Source organism: Nanorana parkeri, unplaced genomic scaffold (assembly GCF_000935625.1).
Source record: "Nanorana parkeri isolate BGI_ZX_2015 unplaced genomic scaffold, ASM93562v1 scaffold1045, whole genome shotgun sequence".
Lineage (NCBI taxonomy): Eukaryota > Metazoa > Chordata > Amphibia > Anura > Dicroglossidae > Nanorana > Nanorana parkeri.
Window position 1 is genome coordinate 95530 of NW_017307313.1, and position 26329 is coordinate 121858.

The window sequence follows — 26329 nt, forward strand, 5'->3', positions numbered from 1 at the left end:
AGAGTTTCTTATATTTCTAAATATAAATAATATTTATTATTTATTTACACTTTAACCTAATGCTTTGCATTAATGTATAGTAAATGCGCTTGACTGTTTGCTGGTTGTTGTAGATGTTTATTTATATATACTGTATATACAAGAGAACAGTGTTTACTTGTTTATGACATAAATTTGAAGATAGAGCAACAGTTTCACTATATCTACACACAGGGGTTGATTTACTAACCTTATAAACACACCACAAACATGTATACACCTCTGTAGTGTGTTCCCTCCCAGCATGATCTATGGGTGGAATCTAAACACCTTTGTAGTGTGTACACACCCAGCAGGTGTGTTGTGCAAAGCCAAGCATGAATTGCAAGGTGATGTTGTGTAAATTAGCTCTATGTTGTGTTGCTTGCGTTGATGAATGCAGGAATGTAAATGCATGAGCTAACCATTTTTGTCTAAACTGTGAAGCAGCATTATATATGCATCATGTGCATGATTTTCCATATATGGCATTAGTGGAAATATGCTTCTAGAGACTTTTTGGTTGATAAATATGTTTTGCTGTGTGAAAATCACACGCACCTGGTGCGTGCGTGTGTTTAGGTTAGTAAATCACACCCACAGTGTTGCCATTGCTTTAGTACATATAAAAGCAACTGGGGCTCAGACTTGCTCTTACTAGCAGCCTGCACCTTAAAGGAGCAAACCATTTTGGAGTGATTGTGGACTTGCTTTATAACTTTGGTAGGAACTCTAGATTTTAAACTTGATGATATCAGTGACAAATGTTCATCGTTATGTTCTCTGTTTTGTGCCTCAAATTGTTTTGGTACTATATAAATAGGTTACATAAAAAAATTGGTCCTCTTGTCTGTGTTGTTATTGAATATGACAAGACAGGCTGGAAACCTGATGAACCTGAGAACAAAATGGTGGATGGAAGGGACCGCTGTAGCTCTGATAAGGTTCTGTCTACCTCAGTCTACAACATAAAAGCAATACAGACTCCAGGCCACAGCTCCACGCTCCAAAGAATCTGTATTGCTTATGTTGTGGATTGAGGTAAACCCCAGCACTCCCTTTCATTCACCATTTTGGGCTCATGTTGAGCTGATCTCGAGCCTAACTTGTCACACTCAATAACAACGTAAACAACTTTTATTGCTTCTGTAATTGAGTATGTCTAATTTTACCTTTTATAGGTTCCGCATGATGTGTCAAACGATTATTGCACACAAGCTTTTTGACTACGTGGTACTTGCATTTATTTTTCTCAACTGCATCACCATTGCTTTGGAAAGGCCTCAGATTGAGCACAAGAGTACGGTGAGAATCTTCTTTAATATCTCGCAACCTGCGTGATAGAGATCTGTATGGGATGATTAGGGATCTGTATGGGATGATTAGGAAGTTCAGGTCCAGAGCTACTATAAATTGTAATAAATCCTGCATGTTTGAGCTTCACGGACCTGGTGAGATAATGCAGGAATTTGCCATGCTGAATTCTTTGCAACCAAATTGCACTGCATAGCCAATAATGGAGGCTTTGATATATGCCAGCAGCCATTTGTCAGTGCGTGTTGGAGTAGTTCAGGGGTAGCTGATAATCTGTGTAGGGAGAGTTAGTTGCTAAACTGTTCAATGTTTGGCTAAATTACTGTGGATTTCATGTCAAGCCTCATGTTTTCACAGTTCAGAGACAGTGTTTTGCATTTGCTGTATGTATTTGTTGTATGTATTTGTTGTTTAACTGCTGGACCCCCCTCACCCCTACACACACACACCCTTGCATTCTTTTTTGTTTCGTTATTTTGACTGGACTGACAGATGATTGGAGGCAGAACCTGTACTAATCTATCGAGTGGCACTGCTCCACAGATACAAGCCTGTTGTTCCCAGGGTAGGGTGACAGAGCTCTGCATTGTTAGCCTTTTTTCATTCAAACTATTTATATGTAGGTTTTTATACAAACAAAACACATTGTCACATATAAAGCACAGTGAACATACCAGCTTTGTCAATTAAACAAAACACAAGATGACACCATTCAGTTTAAGGACATTGGCTTGGAGGACTTATGTGGGTAACCCCTGTGTTGGAATGCCAATTTATCCTTTTGATAACATAAAATTACCCTGAGTACACCATTTCTTAAAAGTAGGCGGGTGAAGAGACATTTCAAGGCTATTAACTTTTTTGCTAACAGATAAAGCACAATTGAAGTTTATTAATCAAGGTTATAACTTCCTGCCATTAGCAAAAAGGTTTGAGACATCCAGACACCATATGAATCAAAATTTACAGGTTCCATGACAGCTAGGACAAGCCTGAGAATTCCTCCAGTGCCAACGAAACAATGTTTGCAGACTATGATATATCCTATGTAAAAAGAACAGTTGAATTATTCTCTGTGTAGGGGATAGAGATCATCTAGAAGCAGTTTCCAGCATCATCTGCTCATGCTTCTCTGTATTATGACATGGGTCCTACGCAACCCTTTTACAGGGTTGTTTCAGCTTAGAGGCTTGACTACCAGATAGAGTGTCATATAACAGAAATCTCCTAGTGCTTGCTTGCATCTCCATATTAATGAATATAGATTTAATAAGAGTGAGTCCCCAACTCGAGTATATTTACTGAATCTAATACTACTTCATTACAAAAATATTCCCTAAATTGTATTTGTTCTCCTCTTTCTTCTGTAATTAACAATACTCTTCTTTTCTGCAGGAGAGGATGTTCCTCAGCATATCAAACTATATTTTTACTGCTATCTTTGTAGCTGAGATGACATTGAAGGTATGTGGTTAAATGAGGATTCAAATCCCTATTATGTATTTATTAATACTTGTTCTATCTTCACAGAAGAGAAAATCTGTTTATCTTGTTCTGTTTCCAACATAATATATCTGGTTTCTTTGGTTCCTCTAGGTGGTCTCCTTAGGATTTTATTTTGGAGGCAGGGCATATCTCCGCAGCAGCTGGAACATTCTAGATGGTTTCCTTGTCTTGGTATCAATGATTGATATTGTGGTGTCTGTAGCATCTGCTGGAGGAGCCAAAATTCTTGGTGTTCTGAGGGTGCTGCGACTTCTACGAACATTACGGCCTCTAAGGTAAAAAAAACAACCAGATATTATATGCCGTTTCATTAGTTGTTAAGCTAAATACTCACTTAAAACACAATAACTTTGCAAAGTAATTTGCATACTACCCCAGCTGTAATGTATGGCTTTAGATTATAAAATGGGTGACAAATTCTCTTAAGATCCTACAATTCTACAGATGGCCACGCTGAGCTCTTTTCCTCATATAATCCCATGCACCTATATTTCACCCACCAATTTACAGAGCTGGCACTCCTACATGATTTTAACTTTTTGCTTTTTGTTTCGCAAACTCTGTATTAAATCTGGATTCTTCTGAAGGAAAATAATATTGAATTTATTACCAAGGGGCATTCCTCTCATTCCTTAAAGGTGTCTGAAAGCAAAATGTTTTTAAGATACACACACACATATATATATATATATATATATACATATATTGGAAAAGAGGCAGTCAACACCTGAGGTAGTCAAACAGTATAGCTTTTATATAATATAATAATTGTCTGAGCAATAAAACAAATTCATCATGCTGCAACCATCTGTCCTTAAAAGAAAAAGTGTGCCCTCATTCTCATGATAATCAGCATCCAGATATGCCAGCTGGTACCCCCATAGCAAAGGCGTGCTAAACATGTATCCCTACTACTATGCTGATAACAGTTCACATACCCATCAGCTTTGAAGGATGTTTTGAGAGGGGTTGCCCCAAAACATGGGGGTTCCCACCTAAAGCACCATTGCATCATGCTGATGGCCACTGGGCTCTAACAGTGTGTTGTACAGCAGAGAGCGGATATCAATATCCACTCTTCATTATAAAGGGCCTAAATAAAAATGTTTTCACACAAGAATAACACAACTCCTACCAGTTGAATCCAATTAGAAAACATGTGAATTTTAGTTGAAAGCTGTGGACATTTTTAGTTAAAATATGCTCTTTTTTACAGTGTTGATTATTAGTGAAAACCTAATGCTGGATTTTGAGAACTGGGACTTTAACTTTCCATGTTACAATAATAATCAGTGTGCTGCGTTAGCATACCAGACAATATCAGTTAGGTATAAATAATGTTGCCTTTATATTGTATCTAAAAGGAAGCCTACATAATCTAGCACTTATTACTTACATATTTGAATGGGTCAGTATGACATTATACATTTTATCTTGTTTTAATAGTTTGCTATTGGCAACAGAGGAATTAATTACTGTCTCTTTTCCTTTGATTCAGAGTAATCAGCAGAGCTCCAGGCCTGAAACTGGTGGTGGAAACCTTAATATCTTCTTTGAAACCAATCGGAAATATTGTCCTGATTTGTTGTGCCTTCTTCATTATTTTTGGGATCCTTGGGGTGCAGGTACTAGAACTTGCATTATTTCTTAAACATCAGGACCTATAACTGGATTCTTAACTACTGTCAGGGATATTCACAAAAAAGGTGAAGAGTTTGGAGAAGGCAGGAGAAGTGAACAATCTAGACCAACATAGCTGATTTGGAAAAAATCTCCAATTCAGCTCACTTTCCAGTTCAGCTATGTTGTCCTAGATTGTTCCCTTCTCCTGCCTTCTCCAAACTTGTCACCCTTTTGTGAATAACCCTGTAAATGTTACAGTTATGTAATTTTCAAAAGTTAAATGGAGTTATTTTTTAAAAACAGTTTTGGTATACTGTTTATTTCATTTACTTGGAGGCATGTAAATATACAAATAGAACAAACTTTTGTCTCTTGATTCTGTCTTTTAATTCCATAGTGCATGCTTGAAAGATAATCAGACAATTTGCAATTTAAACTAATATTGCAGGTTCGTGTTTAGGTCAGCCACACAATGACTTTTTATGCCTGCAGAGTTACTATGATTGTTGGGTGAGTGTTAACTAAGAAAGAATATCTAGAATTATTTAAAATATCTCTAATTGCTCCCTTTCATCTATTAAAAAGAGAAAGGTTGCTTCACTGTGTGTGTGCACATCAAACATTGATCTGCCCTTGTATGTGTGAGCTTGTTGACCTAAATTTAAGCAAAGAAAGCAGCAGGGTCTAACAGATCTGTAACTACAAGTTACCTGCTATACTATATCTGTAGAAAATAATGTTTGTTTTCAAAAGACCTGAGACTTGGATATCAGTCATATTTTTTATTAGAATGTTCTCTAGGACTACTGTGAGACTTTACCCCGGAGTGTTAACTGACTGTTAGTTGATGGGCGATTCAGGCAGTTCTGTGTCACTCTTACAGAGATTATCTTACAGAGGGAATCCTGTAAGACAATGACACAGTCGTAAGAATAGGGAAGGGAAGATACTAATATAAGGGCTTCTATTACAACAGATCTTCCCAACACATCTTCAAAGGTATGTGTATTTTATGCACCAGATACTCTAATTACCTTTTAATCAAAACTAAATTATTTGTTTGGGTGGTGTTGTTATTGATGGGTTCTACTAAAAATACTCTGTACTCTACTAAAAAAATACTGTTTTCAAAACTCTGCTTTGAAAACATTTGTACAAATACATTTGTAACAGTGCAGCCATGACTTATGGAGTATCATAAGTCTTCCTTTCTGCTTTGCTGAATAAGTGCATAAAATAGTTTGGCATACTTACATGTTTCTTTTTCTCACTTTTTTTATGTACATTAGCTTTTTAAAGGTAAATTTTTCTACTGCCTTGGTGTAGATGTTCGAAATGTTACCAACAAGTCAGACTGTGAGGCTGCCAATTATAAATGGGTTCATCACAAGTACAACTTCGATAATCTAGGGCAGGTAAGGCTGAATATCTATTTTCAACAATAGCCCTGTAATGTGTTATGGGGATTTAAAATTCTACTGATTGTACAATTATTTCTTTTCATTCTAGGCTTTAATGTCACTTTTTGTTTTGGCATCAAAAGACGGATGGGTTAATATTATGTATAATGGTCTTGATGCAGTCTCTGTGGACCAGCAGGTACTAAATCTCTCTGAATCAGTTGAATTTTGTCAATGAGACATTTTTGTGGCCTATTGTATTAAAACCTCTATCCAAACTCAAAACAGCATTCACCAATACAAAATTATATCATGATATTGTAATTAGAGTTTGTTGAGGTACAGTTTACTGCTTCATCTTTGACGAGCCTGTATAAAATGTTGTATTCCCAGCACAACCCTAATGACAACAGTTTGTCTCAACAAAGCTTTAGTAATTACAGCAACAGTTTACAATTACTACTACAACAACAACAACAAAAACAACAGTAATAGTTATGTATTGTTATATGTAACACTTCTGAGATAAATTGTAGGACTGTCTAAAAAAATGTTGTGACTTTTGTTTTTTTTTCTAGCCCATTACCAATCACAACCCGTGGATGTTGCTGTATTTTATCTCCTTCCTACTTATTGTTAGTTTCTTTGTACTCAACATGTTTGTGGGTGTAGTAGTAGAGAATTTCCATAAGTGCCGCCAACATCAAGAAGCAGAGGAAGCCCGAAGACGAGAGGAAAAGCGCCTGAGACGCTTGGAAAAAAAAAGAAGGAGTAAGAAAAAGCCTAAGTGTTCGGCGGTCGGTTCGTAGGCACTATAACTTCTTCCTATCTTCTTCCTCCCACCTCCAGTGCCACTATTACTGCCCATGATTTACCATGCACATTTAATACTCAATTTCTAGGCCTAGAACAACAGTTTATTTTAATATCCCAATGTCTACGTATCCAGGATTCCCCATTGTTATAAATTGTAAACATCTGCTAGCTTCAGTTTGGCAGAGAGCTTTATACACTTTCGGGTCAACCATATTGTTGATCAAACCAGTAAACTGTATAAATATAAAATATAATAATGGCGAATACCTATTTTGATATTAGCTTATCATGGTTTTAAAAATAATACTTTTTATGCCAGTGATGTTTAATTAACAATCCTGGCCTACAGTTGAGTTGTGGTCCTGCCAGCGTGCCCTTTGGCTCTCTCAAAGCATAGGTAAAATATATATCTATTAGTTTTTCTCACCAATTTCTAAGGTAATTTTGTGGAAAACAGTCAACATATTTTCACTGTTGGGTAACACTGTTGCTGAAATTTTATCACTTAGCATTAGTGAAATTACCCATCTCTTATTAATAACACTAGTGGCAACACAGCTGACATGCTCAGCAACTTTCTTTTTGTTTCTTTTTTGCCTAAGCAAAATTAAACTATTAACCTCCACGTTTTTTAAAAGATACTGGGGCTTGCAAAGGTCCCAATGTTTTCAAAGTTGTAAACTGCTGATTTAGTTATGCCAGACAGAGGTATTTTAATTCAAAAGAGCATTGCTTCTTTGCTAAAAAAAGGATTTGGAGGCAACTGATTTTTTTCCTGCTATGACCATTAATTAAATGCAGGACATATCTGATACAAAAAACAATATAGCTAAAGGTCGGTGACCTTTATCCATAGACCCTCTAAAAGTGTCCAGTTTAATTTTTCAGCCATTATCAATATCAACTTTTAGTTTTTTGCAATAATCCGATTTTGAGGCAAAACTCTTCAGCTTTACTGTAAAAGCACAACCTCGGAGTAGGCCCCCTTTTTACTGTCTTGCACATTTTATTTTGGAATAGGTCGAAATGTAATGTAGGCCCCAGAGCAACAAATTGAATTTGAATTTGAAAAGGGGGAGTGAAGAAAGATAGAAAAGGGAAGAAGGATGTAACTTGTAATCATTTGCGAGAACAATCCCGTTGTGTTAAACTCTGCTAACCCTTATTTATGACTAACCATTTTTTTTCCAGAGGCAAGTTATTGCAAGATATTTCTATGCAATGTGTTGCAAACTTTCTCTGGCAAGGAATGGAGTTAATAAATTACATCAACATTATTTTCATGTGTTTTTTTTGTATTCATTAACAAACCACTCAGACCTAAATCACTCATGTAGTAAATTCTTTCCTTTTAAAGTCAGCCAGGAGTGGAAAGTAATTTTTTGGCCCCTCAAGGTCTCAAGGTGACTTTTCACTGGTAAAAGCAGAGCTGAACTTTAAAAACTTTTGCTGAAAGTTTGAGCAATTTCACAGTCTAAACATATTCGTATCTGCTGCATCTCCAGCTCATCAGCAGTCCTTTATTATCAGACAATGTGCAGAACCTTTATGATGTCATGTGATGTCACTTTGTTTCGTGTGTGTGTGGTTTTAGCAATGTGTACACCAGAGACATGCTTTCTATAAAAAGAGACACCAAATTAATCTGTACATAAATACCTAAAATCTTGCACACTTCTACAATACCCGCCTGTTTATAAAATATGGTGAGGTGTTTAGAAGGCACTGGACTACCACTTAGGATACAGGTCGTGGGAGGGAAACACGAATGCCTTTGACACTTCCAAAACGCTGATCTAAAATAAGGGGAACAAGGGCAGTCCTGCCAGGCAATGGCTGTGGAGAGTGATCATTTTGACAAGCATTAATGGTTTAATGTTAAAGGACGAGGCCACAGGAATCACGGTAAACTTCAATTCAGGTTTAATTCGGGTGTAAATACATAAAAATCACAATCCAATGCATTTTGAAAGAATGCATCCTTTTTATTAGGACTGGAAATAAAAAGAAAACAGAGGTCTAAATATTCATTTAAAGCTGGTCTGGGATGACTACAAGCTGGGCACTGTGGATTTACACTGAGGCTTCTTGTATCCTGGTGTCCTGCTTAGACATGTTAATGTAATTTAAAAATGACTGGATAAAAATATACAAAATTATAACTACTATAGGCAAGGAGAACACAATTTGACTGCTCTTGGTGGGTTAGTAAGCATTTTGTTTCCTCATATGTAGCAAAATTGGCAATATATGCCCAGAGGTTTAGTTCTACCTTTGTCTGAATCCAAACTGGTGGAGTTATGATAAGGTAAACATATATTTTTCAACCCAGTTAATCATATGCTGTAAATATATAGCTATGATCTGGACTGGGTACCTATTATGAATGTGGAACCATACATTATTTACATAATTAAGGTTGTAAACTGTTATTCACATCACTTTAACATCCATCCACCCTTTGGCTATTTTACAGCTATTGAAAAATTGCTGGAAGTAAGATAGGGATTACGGGCAACCCAACTTGTATGCCTGGTGTATGAAACTGGTAGACTAGAAGGAAGTGCTGTACATTTTATTTTACATTTTATCATAACACCTAGTGTATACCCTCTACAATAAATAAAGAAAAATAGGTCTGAGTTGCTAAAGTAGTGGAATAAGAACTGTAAAACATTAATTTCACTGCTCTATAAATATTGAAAAATCCACTAGGAAATAGATTTCTCCTTGGACAACTGCAAGGTCAGGCAACAGCAAGCTTGGAAATATAAACTTTGAAACTGCATGTTGAAAAGCTTTTAAAAAGGTTAAAAGGTAAAATCAACGGTTCTAGAAAAATAATTTTGTCCATTGCAAATATACTCCATTTAGTAAAGTCAATGAAAAAAAAATTACTAAAGGCTTTTAAAAAAAGGGGGCCAATTCCATATTAGCCAAGATTGTGGATATTACAGACAGTAAAGTATCTAAGCAGGCAGTATGTGCAAGGAGAGGCGTGCAAGGGTATGACAGTAGGCAGTATGGAGGTTGTTATGGGGGCAATATGTACAGGAGAGGAGTGCAGGTGGTATGACAAAGAACAGTACAATTATAATTAAGAGTCAAATTTGGTGCTAGCATCAAGACAATTGCATGAGAAAAAGCAATATCATAATATTTCCCTTGATAGTATTACCATGATGTTGTATTTATCAACATGATAGATACATTTTGCTTGAAGTTTAGGATTAGCTTTGGGAGTTAGGTTGAGATGTAGGTTAAGTTGAAGGGTTAGTTTGAGGTTAAGATTTAAAGGATAGATTTTAGGCTGAATTTTGGGTATAAAGTATAATGCATACTTGGCCCAATGTAAGTATGCATATGATATACCTGTTTGACTCACAAGGATCCTGTAAAGCAATGTAGTAGCTGGAGCTACTACAGTGACTTATAGTGATGTTCTGGGTCCTGCATGGCGCTTAGTTGATTGGCTTCCCCTCTGCTCTGTAAACACAGGGGGTTGCTCACGTCACACAGTGATTATACATGTGAAGTAGTCTTGGTAGGTAGGTACATTATTATACACGGGAGCATTAATCAGGTGGTCACCCGGCTTAGAAACAGGTTAGTAAGCTGATAATGATTTGCTGCAGGTATAGTCTGGTTACACATTTTTCCCTGTATATTTATTTTCCTTCTTTTATGTGTGTCTTAATCAGTTTGTTGTAAAAATTCCGCATCTTTATATATCCTTTTAATCTACAAGCTGTATCTGTTTTCTGTCCACACATACTACTCTGTAATGTGTTTTTCTCTGTTGTCTTTATGCAGAAGCCCAGCGTCTGCCATATTATGCCACCTACTGCCCTGCGCGCCTCTTAATTCACTCCGTCTGCACAAGTCATTACTTGGATATTTTCATTACGATCATCATTTGCCTTAATGTTATCACAATGTCCTTGGAGCACTACAGCCAACCAAAGGTGAGCTCAGAGTTCTACGTTTTCAAGCCGGCACAAATCTTGTTAAAAAAGTAAAGTAGATCTGTAATTTGCCAACAACATAAAGGGGAAAAGTACAGTTACTGTTTAGAAATATAAAAAAGTATTTGCATAGGTTAACTGAGTAGCTAAAGCACTTCTGTCCTAATTTGTTATTATGGTATGTTTATTTTCATTGCACTCTTTGTTGTTGGTAAAAAGCTTCTGATGCTTTTGTAAAATGCTAGAGGGCATAATAAAGGATTATCTGGTAGAATTTGTTCAGGAAAACGGGATAGTTAATGACAATCAGCATGGGTTCAGGAAAGACCGTTCCTGCCTAACTAACTTGCTAACTTTTTATGAGGAAAAACAATTGAAGATTTAAGTGTGTGACAAAAAAATTAGCAGTTAACCCTTTGAAATGCATTCAACCTTTTTTAGTAGCAAAAAATGTAGCTTATTTGTGTACCAATTGGCTGTGGATCAAATCATCTCTGAATTGGTGCTGACACTGTCCTTTCTTTCTGGAGGGTCACTACTTTTATTCCCCATATTCTCTGTGTGTGTTGTAAAGTAGCCACCACTCCAAGCTCGCTCTCGTGATGAACTACAAACTCATGTTTAGTTTACTCATTTGTATTGAGATTAAAGTCAATAATGGGAGTGAGCTTGGAGCGGTGGTTACTTTACAACACACAAAGGGACCATGGGAAACAAAAGTAGCCACCCTCCAGAAAGAAGGACAGTTTCAAGATGAATTCAGAGATGATTTGAGGATCTACAGCTGAGTGATAGACGAATAAGCTACATTTTTGTTAACATTAATAGGTACTTAAATGCATTTTTAAGATTTACGTTTAGTGTCACTTTCAAGTTCTATAGATTAAAGTTCTAAAGATGCTATATACTTACCTTTCCAATGTCCTGTGGCCTAAATCTTTACCATGTTGCTGATCTGTGGCTGCTACAGGTATCTTAAACTTCCAGGTGTGCCGAATACCTGCTTCCCTGCGGCACACTGTGGTTCCTCCGGCTAGCTTCTATATCCTGTAGTATTGTAGTAGCCTGCAAGAAGTACCACAGCATATGGTGGGTGTTCAGGCATTTGCCATATCTGGAATTGGCAGATATTTGCAGTGACCAGGGATCAGCAACATGCCGGAAAGATAAGTATACAGCATCTCCTTTTACAGTTTGGATACACGCTAGTTTTGACTTCATAGTGAAAGGGCAAGTTAAAGCTAAACTTCAGTGAGACACATAATTATAGAGATAAAATACATACTGTAAATGGAAGGTGTTTTACCTGATACACAAGAAACTGTGTATCTCTATTTAGTTCTTAAATTTAGAAATCTCTAACAGATAGTATAGCCAGGTTGGATATTTATGTTTCCCCTCCATTTATTGAAGAACACATAGATCTTTAGATCTAGACTAGTGGTGCACCGAAATGGAAATTTTAAAACCGAAACGGAACCGAAATAAAAAAAATTGTCAGGCCGATACCGAAACCGATACCGAAAATGTTTTTTATTTTAATTTTTTCAAATTTCTTTAAATATTTTATTTTTATTTATTTTTTTATAAACTTTTTTATTTTTTTATATTTATATTTATTTATTAATTTATTTAACAATAGTTTCCTATCGTCCGGCGACTCTGCTGCCGTCAAAAAGAAACGAAAAAAAAACTCTCCCAGGCACTCTGGGAGCCTCCCGCTCCCGGCCGCCCAGGAGAGAAACACTGCTTTTTCTTTTTTTTTCTTTAAGAGCCGATGCATATGCGTTCGGCTCGACTGAGCCGCTCGGCCACGTTCGGGAGCTGTACGGGCTATAGTGAATAGCACGTACAGCACCCCTTCGGTTCTACTGAACCGAAGGGGTCCTTCGGCCGAAGCTAGCCGAAGGATCGGCCGAAGCTATGGCTAGATCCTTCGGCAGCTTCGTGCATAGACCCCATAGTATGTTTACTATAACTACAACTATGCATGAACAGGAGGTGATGTAGATCACTTCCCTTTCATTCATAATTGAGGATATAGTTAACATACCATGTCCTCAATTATCTACAAACACTCAGCGATCACTGTTCGCTGATCGCTGAGTGTTTGTACCACTCTCCTCTCTGACACGCTGTCACAGGAGGCTGATTGAGCGGTGTACGGAAGAGAGCTCAGCCTCCTGTGACAGCGCGGCCTGTCTCTGCCCACACACCGCTCTGCCGGACTGTGATAGGAGGCTGAGCGGTGTGGGAGGAGACGCCCGCCATTCACAGCACTCTCCTCCTGCAGCGCTCGACCGTTTCTCTCCTCCCCGCTGGGACACAGAGCAGCGCCCAGCGGGGAGGAAAGAAAGCAGGGATGTGCCAATGTATCGGCAGGAAAATGGCACTTTCGGCATTATGCCAAAAGTGCCATTTTCGGCCGATATGTTTCGGCAGCCGATATATCGGTGCATCCCTAATCTAGACCATTGGTTTTTATTTCCCCCTGCAGAAGTAGGATGCCAGGTACAGCCAAAAGACGCTAGGGCAACCTAGTAAATCCTTGCAATATATTGCCCACATTCTATTCCTCAGTTTTGTGGTTTAAGCCCTGCCCAGTTGTCTTTTGCTAAACTTCTCATTCACATGTACTGAATGTTTTTTTATTTTTATTTTGCCCTGACATACACTTTAAATGCCTAAAGTGTAGACCATCACTTCTCTGTAAAATGTAGAGATTACAGTGTTAATATATTGTTAGAGTCATTTTCACGTAGTTCAGTGAACCTGCTTTTGAGTCAGTCATCCAATCTTATACTAAGTTCTTTTTTTTTCCTTTCAGTTCAACTGCACATAAATGTGTGTTTACAGTAAACTAGATTTACAAAATCACTCCTACACATATTTGACAAGATGTTTGCACAATCACCCTTCGCAACCTCAATCTCAATAGATGGTACATTTTTCTTTATTTATCTTTTTTCAGTCTCTTGAAATTGCTCTGAAGTACTGCAACTACATGTTTACTACAGTCTTTGTACTTGAAGCTGTGCTGAAACTGACAGCCTTTGGATTTCGAAGATTTTTCAAGGACAGGTAACTTTTCACTAAGAATGGTGTAAGATGAGATGTTTCCCATAAACATAAAACTGTGTTAACAATCCTGCTTTGCTGAATAAATAAAGAACAGAAGTGCTATAATACCAACCCTTCTGGAGGAAATTATGTTCCAGGCTTTCTCCAGTCCAGGCCACAAGACTAAAAGTCTAGTTACTAGTTATATGAGCATCACTTGAAGTACCATGGAGCATTTTATTTTTTCAGATAGGTAAGTACTTTAATCGAATTCACCAATGACAGGATCAATATGCAGGCCACAGCAGGGAAGTAAGACATACACCTGCTTGTATTGCTGTGTTACTCCCTCACCAACTAGATGAATCACTTTCTGGCTGACAACGTGCATTCTGCTGCATTTTCATCAAAAAGAGATAGCCACCTAGCTCATCCAGTGTTGGAAGGAGTGACACATACAAGCAAGTGATTGCTTTCCCTGCACATTTTAGGAATCCTGTTACTGGCAAGTTCTCACCAGCAACAGGATCACTAGTGTGACATGGGCCTTACTTTTTATTTATCTACCTCAGCAAGACTGTGAGAGCTGAGACTCAGAAGAAAGTATGAGGCTGTTGACAGCTCCCATGCTGAATTTCCCCACAAGCAGCTCCCCCCACACTCCCTCCTTGGTAATCCAGTAGGAGAGAAATCAAAGATCATATATTAGTGTGGGAGAGCTGAAGAATTCTCAGCTCCATGCAGTCTGGAGGGGAGGATTTGTGGGCGGAGACTGAGAAGACACACCCTCAGCTTGTTGTAGTCCTTCACATGAACCAGCACAGAGGGTGGCTACTTTTCAGTTCCCATAGGGACCATGGAGAAGAAAAGTAGACACTCTGGTAGGAAGTTGTGGCTAGAGAAATATAAAACAGATTTTGGAGCATTTGGAGCTGAACAATGACAAAAAAGACACACAGTCATTGATTATTTATATTTATATTATTTTCATAGAAGTTATTTTTATTATTTAATTTTTTAGTTTAGTGTCGCTTTAACTTAGTCTTAGTATTTTACATTTGTGCTAAAATTCACTGCAAAGTACATGCCCTTGTAATCCTTATTGTATATTTTAAATAAAGTAGTTATTTATTATCAAAATGTCTGCTATTAATACTAAACTTATAGTAAACCTGTTTTTAAAGAATTATTGAGCCCTCTGTTGTTTATGTCTCCTTCTAAAATGCTAGTTGCCTTGTTAAAGTGACATTAAACTCAGGAATTCAATCTTAGAAAAGCATTCAAGTATCTTAAATATTAACAGAAATGTTCCTTATTTGTGTATCACTCAGCTAGAGATCCTCAAATCATCTCTGAATTTATGCTGATACTGTCCTTCCTTCTGGAGGGTGGCTACTTTTGTTCTCCATGGTTCCTGTGTGTGCTGTAAAGTAGCCACCACTCTAAGCTCATTCCCATGATGTACTTTAATCTTTACAACACACACAGGGATAATGGGGAACAAAAGTAGCCACCCTCCAGAAGGAACGACAGTGTCAACATAAATTCAGAGATGATTTGAGGATCTACAGAAGGTTTTCAAAGTGCAAACTTTAATCCAAATCCTATTATAGTATGTGGGGCGATGGCAAATCTTGAAAATGAATTCTGGCCATTTTCAAGGCTAATAGGCAAGGGATTGTCAAAAAAAGGGCATGGGAAGTTGGGTGCTGCCATGGGAGGCATGTACCAATGCCAAATTACCTGCTATATGCAGTGTTACGGAATAGTATGTAGGAGGTGATTCTCTTTAGGGAAGACCTTGGAGTCCTTACAGACCACAGATCTAGTAATAAAATGCAATGGCAAGCTGCAGCTAACAAAGCAAGTAGAATACTATACTGAATTCAAAGAGGGATTGTTACAAGAGATACAAAAATAATTTCACCAATTTATAAATCACTGGTATTGGTACTCAATTTTATAAATGGGACGGAGGGCCTGGGTTATGAAGATCGCCTCAAGAAATTAAACATGTTCTATTTAGAGATGAGGCACTTAAGAGGGGATATGATTGCAATTTTCAAATTTGTAAATGGGGACAACAGTATTGGGAATAAACTGTTCAAACTAAGAACCCTAATGATGACACAAGACAACAACATGAGGTTGGATCGATCCTAGAGAATGTAAGGTTTTTTTCAGTGTAAGAGCAGTAAGAATGTGGAATTCCCTACCACAGATAGTGGTATTAGCTGAAAGTATAGATAAATTCAGGAAACTCTTCAATGAGAAGAAGCTTCATAGTATCTGTATTTCCCAGAAAAAAAGACAGCTAAATATTGTATTCACATACACATTAATGATGCATGTTAAATTCCACAGGAGAGACAACCATCAGCTTTTAATCAAAACATAGACATATGTAGTAATTGCCATGTTTTTTTACATTTTGATTTATGAGTCACCCTTAAATTGCTCTTTCCATGACAGCTCCATAACAGAATAGGTATAGCTCTGGAAATTGCCTACAACCCCTTCAGAAACATCATCAAGCAAGTTGTGTTAGTTGTGCAAGTTGAGTTGTGCAACCCTTCATAAGAGAGACTTGGCAGCTGATGTCTCAGAAACCACTAAGGCCACAGATACTGGCCTTAGTGATTGGATCGGTCACACACTGGTTCTACAGTGCAAGGGGCATGCAGTACCCTAAATGCCACAGGCAAAACAAAATTCTGCCAAAACTAGGGAGGAAGTCAGGATCAGACTTGCCATACCCTGGATCCATTGCATGTGTTGCTGGACTAACACAGGGGCAGTGTGTCCCAACTACATGCAAGCAGGAAGCTGCACGTCATCCAGTGACAGTGAAACAGCATGATGTCATCTGTCAGTTCCCCTGCCTATTCATAAAAACGTGTTGCTATATTTCAAGTATGACCACCATTGCCCGTCCCCAATATGGCTGTCAGCACTTCCTAAGCTCATGGTCACCAGCTCCCACCCCCACATGGCTTATAGTAATTCTTGTGGCCAGGCCGCAAGTGATATTGTTCAATAAGCCACATGAAGGCCCACTCAGGAAAGGGTAGAGAGCATGGGCAGAGATCCTATATGGGTTTAATGACGGCAAGAGCCAGAGTGAGTTTCTTGGTAGTGATAACAGTGGACCCAAAAATGCCATCCCGATGAACTGGTTGTCACCTGTTTCCCCCTCACTACTTTCCATGAAAGAACTCCTTTGCAAGCTAATGTGGCTAGATAAGCTTGATGCCCAATATAACTGCTCCTTCACAGACAGATTTTTTACCACCTGGACCCCATACTTGACATTTGAACTATCTCTACGTCAGTTAAAAGAGGTGATGGTTATATTCAAAGATACGGAATGGTGTCACAAAGCAAAACTGACAGGCACCTTAGGCACTTTAGATGTCCTTTGAAGCACTACTACCCAGTCAGGGCAGCCATCAGGGGGGTACGGCAGATACTCATGTAAGGGGCCCGGGCAGCCTGGGGGGCCCGTCCGGGTCCCTTACATGACTATCAGCCGATGGTGAAGGGCGAGGAGGCCTTGCCCTAGCAGCGCAGGGCCCCAGCATTGCAGCTCCAGTGGCTTTGAAACAAGCTAGGGCCCCATCAGCAACGCTGCTCGTCTGATGTCGGACTGGCCGGAAGTGACGTCACTTCTGGACGGTCCGGCAGCAGACGAGGCCATATGTGCAGGTAAGAGGAGCTAGGAAGGAAAGGAGGGAGGGGAGGGATGCAGCCCTGACCAGCCCACCTGAGACCCCTTCAGAGCCCACCATAGACAGTCTCAGATGGGCTGTGCAGCATCTATGGTGGGCTCTGCAGGGTCACTCTCAGGTGGGTCCTGTGTCCAGGGCGTCACTAAGCCCTGTGTCCAGCGGCACGGAGGGAGCCCGGCCTAAAGCCGTGTAAGGGGCCCTAAAATTTCTGATGGCTGCCCTGTACCCAGTAGATGCTAGTATGGCCCCGGCAATACCCTTCTAGTCCCCTAATACTCAATATCGGTGGCGCAACGCGGTTTCGGTGATGATTGTGATGCTTTTCGGAAAGTTAGTCATTTTAGTTATTGTTTGTTACTTTTGTTGTCTCATACAAGTCTGCTCCTGTAACTATTGCACCAAAGCTTGACTTGTTTTGTATTATTGAAAAAAGTTCAATAAAAATTACATGCTTTAAAAAAAAAAAAAACAGTGGACCATGCCTACACAATGTGTGTTGTACTCTTCATTGGAAGCATTGAGTGACATTGTGACAATGCAGGGACACAGATGGTAACCAGAGGGTCACTGTGTTCCCACCCTGTAACCGTTAGTGTCTAACCATGGAAGGTTGAAGAAAATAGGTCACCAGCACTCCATAAGTTAAAATGAATGAGTCCTTTTAATGGACAATGATGTCACAGAAATCCAACTGCCTTCGGTCAGCTGAACATGCCCTGCATGTTCAGCTGAGCTGAAGTGCAGAAGCAGTTCGACTCAGCCGATCCAACATCTGGATCGGCTTACCCGAAACTTCGGCAGTTCACTTGCTGCCGTTCGCCCCTATTGCAGAAGCAGTTCGACTCAGCCGATCCAACGGCTGGATCGGCTTAGCCGAAACTCCGGCAGTTTACTTGCTGCCGTTCACCCCTATTCTCATAGGGGCCAAACGGCAGTGAGTGAATAGCCGAATGCCGCTGAGTGGCATTCTGCTCGCTACCTCCGAAGTAGCAAGCAGAATAAAAAAAGTAAACAAAAGAAAAAAATAATTTTAAATGTGAAAAAATTATTTAAATGTAAAAAAAGTAAAATAAATAAAAATGTTATAAAAATAATTTAAAAAGTAAAGAATAAAAAACCCAGCATGATGTACCCCTTTCAACCCATACCGGACCCTTTAGATCTGGTAGGAAAGTCAGGAGGGACCCCTATTTGAAAAAAACAGAATAAAACGAGAGGTTCCCCCATAAGTCATAACAGGCCCTTTAGGTATGGTAGGAATTTTAGGAGGGACCCCCCCCAAAGTGAAAAAAATAAAACAAAGTCATACAAGGCCCTAAAGGAAGGTCTGGTAGGAATTTTAAGGAGAAATCCCACCACCTATATGCTTGGCTTGGCTGAGCCGTTCCCTTGCTGTATGGGCTACAGTTAATAGCCCGTACAGCAGCCCTTCATTTCTACTGAATCGAAGGGCTCCGGCAGCCAAAGTAAGCCTAAGGATCAGCCGAAGCTATGGCTGGATCCTTCGGCTCTTTTGTGAATAACCCTCCTAGAAACAAAACAGTCAAGAATTATGCATTCTAAATATAAAAGTTGTGATCAAAGGTCTGATGCTGCTGGCAATACTGCTATTACTTATGCTCTGACAAAAAGTTTTTAAGCAAGCTCCAATGTATTTTTATGTGGTGCAATAGAGAGATTATAGAAAAATATGACAGACAGATTGATGATACCTTTAAAATACGTAGAGGTGCAGATGCTTTAGGGTCAGGAGGGGCCAGACTTGCCGCCCTCTACAACTACTTATGTAATGAATCATTGGATGGATTGGCCAATAGTGTGGAGTGAATCAACTGAAATTCAGTTTGCCAAGAAAACAGAGAAGCAATCAAAATGTTTGACAATTTTTTTTGAATTTTCAATCAATGTTTTGAATTTTGAAGCAATTGCATTGAAGTCAATAGCAGGCGACCTTTGATGAACATTTGTGACCCCTTGAGGGACTGTTAGGCAAGCTATTGCCAAATAAATTGCATGGAAAGCCAAGCACTGCCAAAACAAAAAAGAAAGTACAAGATGGGGATGGGGCCTTTTCACACAGTGTCAAGGATGACATGTAAAATCTATAAATTCTTTACATCACAAGTTTGTAAGACGTCTTATAGCTTCACATAGTGTTACAGATTTCAGAAACATGTAGAAATTTAGTGCACTTGTTATTTCCTGTGTATTTAAATCTCAAACAATGTTTTAATTTTTCCAAGTTATCTTCTGTGAACAATAAAACCCAACTTCCCTGTGTAATGCAGTTGTGTTTATAGTCCAAGTCAGGAGAAAAGCCTATGACAACACTTCTCCATACATACAGTACAGTAATTCAGTGTATGTCAACCTAGGACAGGAAGTATGTTACTGGTAGGATCACCAGGAAAAAAAGGCTTTAAAAAGCTACCTCTAAGGACTGGTAGTCTGCAATAAAAAAAATGCAATATATAACTTTTTAATATTTGGTTTTAGATAAGCTTAAAGTGGAGACCTGTAAACATAGAGGCACAGACTGCACCCATTGCAAATTTGCATGAAACTCACCCACTTGAGGTGAATTTGAATATTGTAAATTCACCACAAATTAGTGGCAAATCCGAATCTCATCACTATTTCCAGTAGTATGAATGTCAGAAAAAGTATAAAGGCATTCATCTACTAATGCGTAACTCCTAATTTAGAAACTCCTGCTAGTTTCTAAATGTATGCATTAAATAGGAGCCTGGCAGAAAAGAATGCAGAGTGTTTCAGTGACTCCAACTTGCTTAGGTGCATGTTAGGGCTTTCTACCACAATGCAGAGAAACATAAAGTTCTCTTCACTCAAGGGTTATTCCAGCAACAACACAGCTATTTGTCACAAAGCTCTGTCAACCATCACAACCAGATAGATGTCAGTCCTATCCTTCCTGCTGGTCTGGCTCTCTTAGTCCCTAGCTTAGATTTCCAGTCTGCTCACACACAGACTCAGATTATACATCAGTCTGATTCTAGTTCCTGTCCACTTAGGCACATGCAGGCCTGGATGCATACTCCCAGCATGTGCTCCTCACATGTTGCATTAGCAGCAGTGCCCTGTCAGACTGCAGTCTTTTCCTTTGTGGGCAAAGCCCACCTCTGCATTTAGATAGCTCATCTGGGCTACTCATTCTAAGCTTTTAGGCACTCTTTTGCTTGTCATCTACCACATTTACACTGTGACAGCCAGAGCTTCCATCACCGAAGGCATATCAGGAAAAGAACACCATCTGATTTAAAAAAGCAAACACTGGAAAACAAAAGGATTATATTAAACACAGTGTGTGTGTGTATGTATATATATATATATATATATATATAAAATTGGACACTGGGGTAATAATTTAAGGAAAGGGGCAGAAAAAACACCTTGGGGTTTACTTTAACATTGGGTCTATACATGCTTTATGATTTCTGTAGTTTATGCTAGCATTTAAAGTAAGAATTTGTTTGCTTATTTTTGTATACAGGTGGAACCAGCTGGATCTGGCCATTGTGCTCCTTTCTGTAATGGGAATCACTTTGGAAGAAATAGAAATCAATGCAGCTTTGCCCATCAATCCTACCATTATCCGCATTATGAGAGTGCTGCGCATCACTAGAGGTAACCATAAATTATGATAAACTGTCTGCAGGAAAAACAACCTTAAATTCCTAATAGCACCCAGTTAAATTAAGACTTTTGCTGGGATTTTCCTATTAAGACTTTTCTTCCTATTAAGACTAAAATTAGGATTTTCTGATGCAAATGTAAAGATTTCCCTGTAATTTTAAACTTAGCTACATAACTAGTTTGATAAAGGTACATTATCCAGTTCAACTACAACACATTTTTTCTTGGTAGAGTGGGAAAGTTTAGGACTAGGGATCAGCTAAGGTTTGAACCAAACCCAGTCAGAATGTGAGCTCTTCCAAATACAGAAGGAACTCCTCCAAACATAGAAGGAAGATCCTGTTTGCAACCACCCTATCAGTTTTGGGTAGGGAATTCCCCACACGTAACTAAAGGGGTGGAATGCAGTGACATCACTGACCTTATATGGCCACATGGATATATTTGGTCAATGACACAGTACTAATGTGGCCATGTGGCCATATAAGGGCAATGATGTCAGCACAAGCATCCCACCTCTTTGTTTATGTGCAGCTGTAGGGCATGGAATATGCAGGTGGCCAATGGGACTTCCATGTTCAGAGGAGCTCAGGTTTAGACTGGGTTTTATTTTTTAATGTCCATCGATGTAATCCACAAGTCAATCACGTTGTCCAGCGATGTAGATCCTCATCAATCACAATGGACGACGGCCGCTGACTCACTGAAAGAAAAAACACCCTATGTCTGCCGACACCACTGATCCTGACGAACTCTTGTCGCAAAATGACAGCTCTGAACCGAATGACAACAAAGGGACGGAGCGAGTCATGATGTCATGGTAATTGTGCTTCCCCTTTGTTGACATTCGGGAGCAGAGTTGCTATTATGACAGTTCTGCTCCTGAATGTAAACAGAGGGGCGGGACAATTCCCGTGATGTCACAACTCACTCCGCCTCTTTGTTGACATTCAGGTCAGAGTTGTCTTTTTAAGGCGAGAGTTTGTGATTATGGTCAGGATCATTTGTGTTGGTAGGCGTTGTGGTTTTTTTTTGTGTCAAGTGGGCAGCCGCCATCCATAGTTATTGGCATGTATCTACATCACTGGACAACGTGTTTGACTTGTGGATTACAGGCATTGTGTTTCCCTTTTTCTGTAATCACCCTGACTTCATTTTCCCATACATTTGAAGCAAGGTAAACAGTCCAAAATATCTGGGGAATTACACGCAACAGGATTACTGCACAAAAGCTACCTCACTATGAATATATATGCTCTGACAAACTAAACATTACAGCCTCTATTTTTACCTGCTATACAAGCATGAATGAGAATCAATCCTTTCTTCTTCACCTATTTTCAGATTTGTCATGCCCTAATGTGATGGACAAGACATATCTGCTTATTGTCATTTTTCCTTCAACTGCTTCCCATCCTTCTTTTTTTCCCAATTCTTTAAAAAAAAAAAAAATGCATTCTGAAAAAAAGAAGGCTTGTCCGCTAGATACCAAGGATTAATACAGGCAACTGATTTACATAAGTATCTGCAGGACAAAGCAGCTGCCTGGAAAGTGACATTCTCTACTGTGGAATATCTTAAAAGAACAGTACACTTATTTTTACTTTAAGCAATGGAAATGAATTGTTTGCTACACAGTGGTACTGGGTACCAATATAGATTTGTGTGCTCAAAAAGGGACAATTTTAGAACTAATTTTACAGTCTAAAAAGTTAGTAATAATATAATATCCATGCCTACGAATACTGCAGTGTTAATATTTTGATCTTCAATTGTGTGAGTTCTATGTTTTGCTTTACCTTTTTGCTAACGATTTACTTTCAGCGGGTTGCCGCCTCTTAATGGTGTTATATAGTATTTTATTTTACATTTTGGTTTTCACTGTATCACAGGGAAGAGATGGGAAGAGCACAGTTATCAGATGAGAGCTGTACCCATATAGTTACATCCAAAAGTAGCACGTTTAGTCATGCACCTGTTTCCAATTTGTATTTATTGTTTTGTGTTTCCTACTGTAATTTCTGTAAAAATCTCAAACTATGAAGGCAGACTTCTTACTGTTGGTGGTAAACACTTGCATTGCAAAGTGATTTGGATCAACATTACATTCTGCATCAGTTTTCTGCACTTCTTTGGAGAGACACATCTTATCATAGTTATTGCTCTCTTTGCATTGCTGAACTATCCATCTTTTACACGAGAAATTCAACTATTTTATTTACTTTATGGGGTGTCTTTTCCCATGTTTAAACACAGGATTCACACATTTTCTAATTTTCAGGATACACTTTTTAAAAATGTGTAAATCCTGGATGAAAGTTGTGTGAATCTTGTGTGAAAACATTTATAAATAGACCCCTATTTGCTTCAACCATGCGTTTTAATTATACATAAGCAGCTTTGTGGAGTCAAGCAATAACGGTTGCTTTACTTAGAGCAATATCAGCAACCGGAATCATGAGTTCCTCTTTCTTTTCTTTCCATTTCCTCATGTGTGTAAATACCTGTCTTTCTCTGCAATTTATATCAATACAATATAATACCATCGGAGGGCGTATTAAAGGTCAGCATGCTATTGAATAATCATTCCTCTGAAAGGTTTACAATGTTTACAATTTGATGCTGCATGCCGGCATACCCCAATTTCGGTGAAGTATATGGGTGTTAACTTGTATATATAGCTTCTGGTGCTGCAAATATACCACTTTTACATTACATCTGAGAATTCAAAAATATTTTTTGTCCTTGGCATCTGGAAATAGAGCACAGCAGATATGCTGCTGTATCACACAAATCTGCTATATCAATTACTAACCTCGTCTCAAAATATCACCCAGACAGTCCACTCCACTCCTCCCAGGACCTCCTGCTTTCTAGCTTCCTGGCCACCTCTAATGCTCACCCCCAGGACTCCTCCAGGGCCTTTCCCATCCTCTAGATATCGCTACCCCTTCTATTCGGCTATCTTCTATCTTGTCTGCCTTTAGGCGATTCCTGAATTATTATTTTTTCAGGGAAGCCTATCCCACCGTCTCCTAAAAACTATTTGTCTGCTCTTTCAATCAGCTCATCCCTCATCCCATCTCAGTTATTGCCTTCTGTATCACTTGCACCTCATTTTTTTTATTGTATGCTCTGTTGAGCAGGTCCTCTCTTACTAATCCTCTCTTATGGAATTGTAACTGTGATGTCTCCCCTTATTTTGTAAGGCTCTGCAAAAACTGTTGGCACTATATTAATTATGTATGATAATCAAATTCTATATCCAACATCTAACTGGAACACCATAACACAGGGCTCACACTTAACCAACTAATGCTATGAAATATCATCATAAAGGGAAAGGAAGGGAAAGGGAGGTGAAATTCTTAAATTAAAACACACACAAAAAAATGAATAACAAATCCAAAAGGGGTTTTTAATGTGTCAAAAAGCTAAAAAAAACAATTAAGGTAATAAAAAAAGTTATTGTTTTATTGGTATAGTGTTACAGATTTAGAATAAATATTTATTCAGCAATCCACTTTATGGTGCATTCAAAATGATGTGTAAAAACATATTTTCTTCCAAAAACCTTTTAGTTTAAATAACTTTTTAAATGCAATTATGGTTTTGACTAAATGAAACAGTAAACAGTAAGACAGTAAAGACTTTTCATTTAGTAAGACTAAATGAAACAGTAAAATGATCAGTTGGGAGTTTGGCTACACTGTTGATATGCATTCATTGTAACACTGTGTTCTCTTTCATTGTCTTTAATCTCCAGTGCTGAAGCTGCTGAAAATGGCAACAGGCATGAGGGCATTACTGGACACTGTCGTACAAGCTCTCCCACAGGTAATGAAAAAGCTGTCCTACCTGGTAGGTCATTCACTCTTGAACATCGGTATCCTTGATAGTTTTTTTTGTGCTTTTTTATACACTTTTTCTGCATTTTCAGGCTTGGGCTTTTTTGTTTCAGTCAATGGAAATCTAGTTTCTAGGAGGAGACGGTTGTTAGATGCAAAATTGCATGAAAAATTAGCATTACACACTTTTTTTAGGTTCTTCTTTGCCCCAAAGAAGCTCCTGTACTTTTCTCAGCACCACAAATCACTCAGATGTGATCAGGTACACTAAAATAACGTGGAAATCTGAGCATCGAGTGTTGAAGCACTTTTGGGAACATGCTTCAAATGAATGGTGACTAAAATCCTTTGTGTGATAAATAATGCACACTGTGATCGTTCATTAGAAAAAGAAATTTTTTTCCTGCAGGATGTAGCACTGCCATCCTTAAGGTACGGTTAACACAAGCAATTTGTTTAGCATTCAATGTCCCAAGATAAGATGTACACATACATGAACATTTTTTTTACTTTTTCTGTAAGGACACAGGAGTTTATTTTAGCACCAATATATGTAGTTGTAAGCACTACAAGGTGTCTGCCCATTAGCACTGTTATTATTGTATACACTTTTTAGGTCAGATCAGGTCAGGTTCACTTTAGCATGGTATCCATGCTCCTGTTGAAAGGATCTGGGATTTTGGTTTCCACAACCCATTTTACATTCTGAATTGTCATAAGTATAAAAATATATCCATGTGCCACATACTAGAAATAACCTTCTAAGATTTTACACAATGACTGATGAATGCTAGAATGCAAGGATACCTCAATGGGACACAGTCAAGTACATGCTCTTGGCATATATAATTTTGCAGTGGCTGTGTGGCGAATACAATACAGCACTTAGTAACCCAAAAACACATTCTGGACTGCAAAATACCCCATTTTCCTGACTCTCAATAGTGAATCAGCTCCAAATAATCAGGCACGACCAAACGGTTAGTGTTCACTATCATTTGTGCAGTACATTGATGAATGTATTGTTTCATGTGTTAATGTGCATTGCATTAACCACTTGCTGACCAGGTGTTTACAGCCCCTTCCTGGCCAGGCCATTTTTCAGTATTTAGCACTGCTGTATTTTAATTGACATTTATTCCATCATGCAATGCTGTAGTTAAATTAATTTTAGACCATTTTTCGGGGACAGATAGAGCATTCTTTTGGTGGTATTTAATCACCACTGGGGTTTTTATTTTTTACTATATTAAGGAAAAATTACTGAACATTTTGAAAAAATAAAAGTTTTCCCCCCCATTATGTTAGGAAACAATTATTATTACTCAATTTTTTGGTAAAATACAAATGACGGGGTTACGTCGGGTAAATGGAAACCAAACATGTCAAGCTATAAA

At 38.5% G+C, this 26329-nt stretch overlaps 1 protein-coding gene across 1 annotated transcript in view; it reads left to right on the forward strand.

Annotated features, from left to right (window-relative positions):
* The window catches only part of CACNA1I (calcium voltage-gated channel subunit alpha1 I), a 191161-nt gene that overhangs the window by 65677 nt on the left and 99155 nt on the right, over positions 1-26329 (forward strand). Inside the window, exons 10-20 of the mRNA XM_018567416.1 lie at positions 1200-1323; positions 2728-2796; positions 2929-3113; positions 4337-4463; positions 5751-5876; positions 5971-6060; positions 6440-6632; positions 10491-10642; positions 13614-13723; positions 20942-21075; positions 24851-24921. Of these exons, the coding sequence (XP_018422918.1) occupies positions 1200-1323; positions 2728-2796; positions 2929-3113; positions 4337-4463; positions 5751-5876; positions 5971-6060; positions 6440-6632; positions 10491-10642; positions 13614-13723; positions 20942-21075; positions 24851-24921 (1381 nt within the window). The remainder of the gene's footprint in view (positions 1-1199; positions 1324-2727; positions 2797-2928; positions 3114-4336; positions 4464-5750; positions 5877-5970; positions 6061-6439; positions 6633-10490; positions 10643-13613; positions 13724-20941; positions 21076-24850; positions 24922-26329) is intronic.